The 8,926-nt window shown below is 46.3% G+C and overlaps 1 protein-coding gene across 3 annotated transcripts in view; it reads left to right on the forward strand.

Annotated features, from left to right (window-relative positions):
- The first annotated feature begins 396 nt into the window (after nucleotides 1-396).
- Nucleotides 397-8,926, forward strand: part of LOC116848253 — a 29,372-nt gene continuing 20,842 nt past the window's right edge. Inside the window, exons 1-3 of one of the 3 annotated variants that reach the window (XM_032824150.1) lie at nucleotides 397-1,898; nucleotides 4,210-6,088; nucleotides 7,817-8,361. In XM_032824150.1, the coding sequence (XP_032680041.1) occupies nucleotides 5,913-6,088; nucleotides 7,817-8,361 (721 nt within the window). In that variant the 5' untranslated portion in view covers nucleotides 397-1,898; nucleotides 4,210-5,912. Of the gene's footprint in view, nucleotides 1,899-1,926; nucleotides 6,089-6,672; nucleotides 7,238-7,816; nucleotides 8,362-8,926 lie in introns of those variants that run through there. The other 2 variants (XM_032824151.1, XM_032824152.1) reach the window with 2 other exon arrangements.

Consider the following 8,926-nt stretch of genomic DNA (forward strand, 5'->3'; position numbering starts at 1 on the left):
CGGGGAAATCGTCGCCGATCCGCGTCGGCCGGAATATCACAATCATACAATGTCGGACTCCATATTCATACGACGCGCCGTCGGAAGAACATCCTTTCGTTAGAAAGCATCCGTGAGCACGTGGTGATTTAATAGGAAAAGTTGGCGAATCGTGCGGCACGAAGCAAATCGTAGTAGACAACCTTTCTCCGCTAAACTTTCCGCGATTGGAAGTCGAGGAGGAGCAGCGAGGATTTGCGCGCGGCTGAATAATCGGCCCGTCGATCGTCATCGGCCAGGAAGTCTCTGAGTTTTCTACAGCGGGTGTATTATACGCCGCGCGCTGTTCCCGTCGTGGCGCAGGTTGCGCCGAGTGGTATGCAGGACAGTAGGTCGCCGTCAGCGCGTCTCGGCCGGTAGTCCCCCTCCCTCCTTCCCTCCTCCCGACCCATTCTCTTTTTTCTTCTTCCTCTTTCCTGCCCCTATCCGTGGAGCGTGTCCTGTTCAAACGACAGCCCGCGATTGTCTTCCTGTACTTCCTGCGTGGAGCCCGCGGCTCGTTACCTCGCAGTCCTCTGACAGGTGAATTGACAATAGGCGTCACAATTTTCCCCGTACAGGAAAAATGTTGCATCAACATACAGGTCAGTACGACGGTCAAAACAGTGTTTTCTCGATCGATTAAAAAAAAGAATTAAATCTCGATCATCTTTCCGAGAAGTTGTGAACGAATGAAAAATGCGCTGGATAAAATTTATTCATGTTTAATTTACTTACTCACGTTAACTTTTTTAGGGTTTTATGGTTATGACGGAAATCAATGTAATCTGTTTCGCAAACGAGTATACATCGCCAAGTTTAAGCTGAGTCTGTATCCTAGTCTGTACACCTGTCAACGAAGCAAGCAAGCAACCCCGTCATACCAACGACCAAATGTTGAACCGACACACTCTATACGTGCGAATAACAATTGTCACGACGTCAAGAAAAACGATGTCGTGGAAAGGAGCGAAGAAAAAAGGAGAAAGGACTCCCGCGAGTCACGTCCCCATGCGGCTTCTTTGTGCTGCTCCGTATTCCAAGTCATTTGTCTTCCGCGAGTGCTCTTTCCTCCACTTCCGCTTCCTTTGACTGCTCGATGCGCCCGCCGGCGGTTCCCACTTCCTGCGCTCGCGACGTCGCGGATGCGTCTTTCACTGACGTCGCGCGGATCCTACTCATCCTGCGACACTCCGTATCTACCTACCCACCTACCTACCGACCTACCCACCATCATCACAACCCACCCTCTCTCTTCTTTTGCCCTTCCTATCGCTTCCTCGCTCGCTCTCGCGCACTCGCTCATTCTCACCATGTATTTCACTCGCCATTTTTCGCTCGCTCTCTTTCACCGTTTCCCCTTTCTCTCCTCTTCCTCCCACTACTACTCATCGCCCCTCGTTCTTCTCTCTCTCTGTCTCTCTCGCTCTTGCTTTCCTTCTCTGTCCGACTAGCCGTCTCACCTCATCCCACGTGCCGGATCATCTCGTGAGAGCTGTTTGGCCCCCTCGCGAGATCCTCCACTCTTCTTCCACCACCAAGCTTCGCAGCGGGACTTTACTTCCCGAAGACAGACGGCGATTTCGTTACTCGCATTCGCGGCCGACATGTCGGATCATCCGAAATTCGTCAGCAAAAACACGGACCGCCGCGAGCCCGGCGAGTACCGGTCCTGAATAAGTGCTCGCGGATCTGATCTCGCGTTACGAGGCCTACTCGCGATATTGTGTACGTGTGATGTTACCTGATCGTGAAATTCGAGGTCATCCTAAGACGATGGCCCTCCGCGAGTACTGATCCTCCTCCGGAAGTTTATTCGCGGTGTGGATATTCCCGGATTTAAGGATCAGCGAGTGCTCCGCCGTTGTCACGATACTTCAGTAAGTCTTCGATTAATACATTAAGTCGACTCCCTTTCCAGGAAGCTCTCGCGCGAAAATAATTTGATGAGGAAAGCGAATGTCAATATCGTCACGTCGCGAGTGGAGAAACTCACGGATGGAATAATCTCGCATGACCGCTCAGCTTGATATCAAGGATTCATATTCCGCGAGATCTCTTTCTCGATTCCATAAATTGCATGACAGAACGATTAACAAAATTACACACGAAATATCAGACGCGAAAATATTAAACATTATTACTTATACGATGTTAAAAGTACAACGCGTTGAGTACTTGGCTATTTTCTCGGCGCCTCTGAATTTTTTAATCATAACTTTATTAACCTCAATAATTATCACGATACATCCATTTTCTAAATTTGGATATTCCATGTGCAAAATAAAAGCACTAATGCCTGGGCACGTATTTGATCCTAGTCATTTCTCTTGCTTTGACCTTTAAATACGAATATTGAAACTCTCAGTATAAAATATATTATATATAGAATATAACAAATGGCGCACATAAAATACAGTTTGCGTTTGGGACCGGTTTTATGTTTTACGAGCGCCACCTTGTATATTTAATGTATACGTACACATTCTGTGGTAAAAATTTAAATACTTGTATTTTTATCGTAAAGACGAAAATAATAAGAATGTTAGTGGGATACGTATCGAGATATTGGTGCTTTTATTCCTTACACGTTCGTTGTTCAAAGTCAGATTACGTCCGATAGTAGCGAAGTCATAAATGTGATTATTAACGAGCCTGCCGCATTTCAATCTATAATCTCGTCTCGAGACTCGAGACATATCGGGACGCAAGATCCAGACGCAAGATTCAATTAACGTTCCCGTAATAAGAACACTCGTCCCGCACCATGCTGTTCCCTTTAGCTCATAACAAACGTTAGTGACTTTTTAATTAACCTAACAGTTACTTCTCGCAGTTTTTTATCAAAATATATCACGCAGGATACGCGTCACCCCCGTTACTCGGCTGCCTCTTTCTCGAGACTTAATTAAGTTAATAGTAACTTCAGCAATCCTGAAAAATTTACTTGTACGCGGCGGGTATGATAAATTCTGCGCGCTCATATGTACGAGTAATTAAAAAATTTGCAGTCATGTACAAGTGGAGACCGACAAACCTCTCTTTTACCCTCGTAATAATCTGGCCGTAATAAAGTCGGGGGAAAAAAACGTTTCATTAAATTTATACGCGTCGAATTTATTAAAAAGCTCGGCGCTTACACGCATTAATCACTCCACGATTAAAGTCGAGATATTTCAGGTTTAAACTCGCGACGCGGCGAGTGTTGTACAACGACGCTTGTCGCGCAAACAGAATTCTCGCTGATAAAATCACATGCCCGCGTGTCTGTCGTGTTCCATATTCTCCGTGATTATAAGCAACATTTGAATTATTACATGCCCACAGACGAACTAGCCTCCTCTCCTCTTTTTCCCCTCCTCCCGACATCTTTTATGCAGTATCTTTTTCGCGCCAGCGAGCCCGATTGTGCCACAGAGGGCACGTGTTGCGGGCAAAAATAAACTGAAATTTGCTAGCCATTCACGTCTGATGCGCCTGCAAGATTATACACCGCGATTCCGATGCATCATGCATGCACCTTCCATTTCTGACGCTACCGGGTGTCCCGCCACTACCGGCAAATATTTTATTCTGCCGAGACGCGGGCACGTACGTAGAGTGCACAAGGAGACGTTTCATAGAGAAAAGTGGGTTTCCCCTCCATTTTTTATAACTTTCCCGCTTGAGTCCACTTTTATCTTTTTCGCCTTCTTGCTTCGCCGCGCACTTTCCAGGAGATCGAAGACGCGCATCATGGAACATTAATATCAGACTCTACATGGACTTCCGGTGTCGATTTTCCTTCGGAAACTCTCTCCGTTTCTCCCGAGAAGTTTAATCACAGAAATGCGACAGGCACACTTCGCGACAGGCACACAGCGCGCGGAGATGAATAAAATCTCAACTAAAAAATCTCGCGTTCTTTGATCTCAAGTAAACTTCGTTCCGTTCGAAACTCACGTGTTACACTCGCTTTAAATTCGTGTATGCACTCAAACAAAATGTTTGCCGGGCGGGGATACACTTTGCTTTAATACAATATGCTTCACCGCAATCGAATTTCGCACAAAAGACAGGCGGGAATTTATGCAGATCCCTCGACTGACATCCCATGTTGCGTATTGCATCGCGGCGGACACGTAAAGATATCTCGGTCTCGAGAGTGTATCGGAGGACACGGTTCACACACGTAAATAATTCCGTTCGCAGGTCCAATCCGACTCGCGCAGAAGTGGGCCGGTCGGCCCCGAGGCTGTAGGCCAGTCCGTGTTTCGTACGCGAAGACCGGGCGGAAGGAAAACCGATCGTGCTTTGCGTAGCGAGCGAGTGAGCGAAAGAGCGGAGAAGTCGAATTTTGCTAGAGGGAAAAAAAGAAAGTCGCGATCGTTAAGCGGCCGCGGACACCCCAAGGCTAAAAGTGAAGACCAAGATCATTATGGAGATCGATTGGCGCGCTGAATCGCGGAGATAATTGCACGACGATAATGAGGCCGGCTTAGGTGGCGAGCTGACGTCGAGTGAAGATATCAACAAGTGTAGAAACGAGGTTGAGAGGACTCCATAGCGAGCACAAAAGCGCTCGCGAATCAAGAATGAAATGTTCCTGCCGGCTGTTTCCGAGCGGAGAATTGTAAAGAAGAGCCTCGGCGTGGGAGAGAATAGCGGTTAGAAAATTAGACGAGGCGCTCCGACTGCCTCGAGGCGGCTAACGTTTCCCGGGGATCAGACGTACGGAAAATCGCGAAGGAGAGAGAGAGAGAGAGAGAGAGAGAGAGAGAGAGAGAGAGAGAGAGAGAAGGTCTAACCTCGTCAAGGACAAAGCGAAGAAAAACGAAGGGTCGAGCGAGAGTAATCAGCGCGCGAGATGGATACAATTATATCTCTAACGGATACAATTATAAAAAGCATCAATTTTTAAACGTTACCACTATCGAGAAGGACACTCAGCTAATACGCCCTTCACGACGTACGCAAAACTGGAAAAGGGGATTGTTTCCGTGTAATAATTTAACAATTATTTTCGCGTATCTGACAGAGGAAAAATTCGCTGCTGAGAATCTCAAGGATCGCTCTGGAAGACAAGAAACTCAAACTAATGAGTTCGTTTGTACAAACAAGAGGCAAATGATTGAGGAATCAATTGACGTAAGAGGATACACGCTGATCCAAACGAAGAAATTATTACGAGAGGAGCAACGGCTGTTTGCACGGGAGAAATCGGCGGAGCAATCGAGAAACCTGTTTTCTCGCGGGGGAAACAAATAATCACGGACGCGCCAGCCTCTCGATCTGAAGAACCCTAATAAGAGGACAAACACGTGTTTAGTACTTTCACCGAAACCGCCGAGACGAATTAATATATCGACGCGATCGCGTAAAATAGACGTTCGTGCGGCAGACGACAGCGAGACCGGTAGAAACCCTAGGGAGACACTCGAAATCGACTCGGCTAATAAAGAGGACCGGATCGCCGGGGAAGATAGCAAGGGAGCGACGTATTCTTGAGCAGCACGTAAATTGGCGAAAGCAGCGTATACGAGGATCCATCGCCGCGACGGACTCGCCCTCGAGTATGCCGTAAGAAAAGTATCAATTTGCGAGAGAACACGGGAGGTGGGCAGGGTTCACGAAGACGCGTGGCTACGGGTCAAAGATCGCATCGAGGACAGAGAGAAAGGATCGTGAAAGTTCCGAAGTGGAGGCGAAGAAAAGCCGGCCCGGCGAGAATAGTGGGTGGCTCAGATATGGCTTGTCCCGGGGTCGGGGGCTCGTAAAGGTGATTCTCAAGCGGGTGTTTTTAACCACCCCACGCGCACCCGCCCGGCTTCTTCGAGGCGAAATAAATATATTCCGGGCTCGGCTTGTCGGGGGAGAATAGGCGTTAGGAAAATAAGACGGCGAAGTGGACGAAGATGAGCAGGCAGTCTGTGCCACCTACCACGGGCATCAATTCCTGCGAGAGGATCAGGCCGGAACGGCCCAGAAATCCGATCCAGAGACTCGTATGGGGTCCCGGATCGCAGTTCCAGGTCGGCCATATCGGCATGTCGGAGGATGAGGGCTCGAACCCGCGGATGACGTTGAGAAGGTACGTAGGTGCCGTACACATTTCGCGGAGATCATTAACTTTTTTGTCACCGACGGAACATATGTTTTCTCCACCATTAACAATAATCTTATTCAATTGAATGAACAGCTTTTTGACAATCGGTATACATTAGCTATCGTTCTATTCACCGGGACGAATATATCTTCCCAAAAATTCCAATGGGACATCAGTGTCCTATCCCTGTGACGTAGGGATCTTAATGAATATTCTCCCGCTTCTAATCAACCTTAATCATCATCATATCTCTTCTACGCGACAGATGTTTTTTTTACTTCTCCGGTGTCGTCCTTATGTTCCGGCTGTGTATCATCTAGCGTAATAAACATATCGCGCATGCCGCAAATTATACACGACACGTTTATCACAAATCTACGTGCAAAGCAACAGTGATGCTTTTACGCGAGGAGGAATTACAACAAAGATCTCCGCGGCTATGACACTAATATAGTTTATAGCTCACAGCTCGGTCGGTGTGTGACGTGTGAACGCACGAGAGAGGGTGGGAGGGAGGGAGGGAGCGAGAGAGAGAGAGAGAGAGAGAGAGAGAGAGAGATTAGTCGTGTGATGCTACGCGTGTAACCAGCAGTCTGTCGTATTATCAAATCGCATTGCGCGTTCGTCTCGAGTCAAGAATCAGAGATAATTAATCGTAAGCCAGACGTGTAATAGGTTTATTTAATCCCCCTTCGTGCGTCGCGTCAATAGGACACACGACATACGACTATGAATTACGAACACGAGAGCGAATCGACGCGACAAATGTGATTACGGAGACGGCGGCGCACAAAAAGCGACTGTTTGAAAACGGAATTCCTCGCACGACGACGTAACCGCAATTGCGTAAGAGTGCGAGAGTGGGTCGCCTCAGAAGGGTTAAATCCGCTTAGCGCCGTTTTCCTAATAATGGCGACTCTGGCGCGGCGATAAATCGTCGGCAGATGTATTTGTCTGCCAGGCGACATAAATTAAGGCGCGCGCGCGCATGTAATTTGACGCGACTTCTTAATAACGGTGAATAATAACGTTAGTTCACGATTGAACGCGCCGTTTACGTGAAGCCAAACGCGGTACGCGATTAGCGGCGGCAAAACGGCTTCAAGTACGGCTGATCGACCTCGTTTGTGTATCGTGTGTATCACTACGTGTGTTTGTATTAATTATTTCAATTAAACCTTTTTGCCAATTATCTTAATTTAACTTCACTAACTATCCATCGTTTTCGAGTTTCGTGCCCGGTGTAATTCTATAATCAGCATTCCACACACAGAAAAATATCATTTCACCGCAAAGAAAAACGATTACTCTTAAGTACTCTTATCTTCAAAAAAGAATATTTTCTTAGTAACAGTACTCTTCGCAAATTTTAGAAAAGCTCGTTATTATGTACTCGAAAGAAGAATTTATTCTCTTTGTAAGAATATTCCCAAACTTCGAGGAGATAAAGTTGATTCAACTCTGTGTAACGAGCAAGTCGAATTTCTGTCTTAATTTAATATTCTTCGTATTGAGATGCTAAATTTGTGCTAGGATTTAGGATGTATTTGAAGAAAATTTGATGTTTATGACAGATTTGCGAATGCAACTTACGAGATACTTGAAAGAGTAATATTTGCTCGAATGTATTTTTCTGTGTGTACTCTCCTGTCCCTATTCTCTCATACGACGACTACGTTCTACCGACATACTATCGCACATCCCTTCCTTCAGGTTGTTAAGATTGTACGAAGGCAGACAGTACAGGGAAGCGGCCGGCTTTCTGATGAAGCTGCCGCACTACACCCTGAAGGCTGCCCTGCCGGATATTCCGGTGGACCTGTTGATCGAGACGCTGCCGCACAGCCTCGCCTTGCTCGAGGCACTCTATTCCCGACTGGTGGAGCTTAACGTCAACGACACGAAGATCCTGCGGATCGAGCAAGTTCTCTGGAGAATTGTGCACCTGATATCCACCAGCCAGGACCACTGTCGACTGCGTATCTGGTGCAAGCTCCTCGTCTCGCTGAGCAGATTATCGCCTGGCACGAAGAACGCGCTGATATCGCGGCGACGCGCCCTCGAGAGAGCCGTCGAGGGACTCGGTAAGCACGGGCTAGTGCCTTCCAGCCTGACGAGCAGCTCCGAGAACTCCGTTACACCGAACCTGGTGCCATTGCCGGTCGCGCTCAAAGAGGAACTCGAGACGCGAACGGAGGCTTACAAGTTGGCGTTGCATAAGATTGAGAACTTCGGCAAGCACGCCGGCACCCACAAAGGTACCCATTTAAACTCACGTTATTATAAATGAGAGTTGTATTCCGGTTTCTATTGTGGTAATAATTAACTAACCTATATGTGTATGCGTGTCAAAGGCTTTAAAGATATATATATATATATATATATATATATATATATATATATATATATATATATATATATATAATTAAGATAAAAATAAGGCTTGTAAGAATCGCATACTGGAATATTATTGCAAATAGGTTTGAATGGAAGAATAATAGTGTTAGACGCACGCGCCGAATATTTTCCCGGCCTTATAACGTATAATGAATCAAAATTTTTCCCACGTCAAATCGACACTGAAACCCAATTATTATTATTTAATTAATTAATTATTATTATTTAATTAATTCTCCCCTTTAAAATTCCCAAATGCATATTTCTTTCTGATTTATATTTAATATATGATAATTAATTTAAATAATAATTAATTAAGAGCAATCGGGTGATAGCCCGAATACCGCGCGTTGCAAATTGATAACACGCGAGAGAGAGAGAGAGAGAGAGAGAGAGAGAGAGAGAGAGAGAGAGAGAGAGAGAGAG

This window comes from Odontomachus brunneus, unplaced genomic scaffold (assembly GCF_010583005.1).
Source record: "Odontomachus brunneus isolate Ranch 3 - 2012 unplaced genomic scaffold, Obru_v1 Obru_scaffold_092, whole genome shotgun sequence".
Classification (NCBI taxonomy): Eukaryota; Metazoa; Arthropoda; class Insecta; order Hymenoptera; family Formicidae; genus Odontomachus; species Odontomachus brunneus.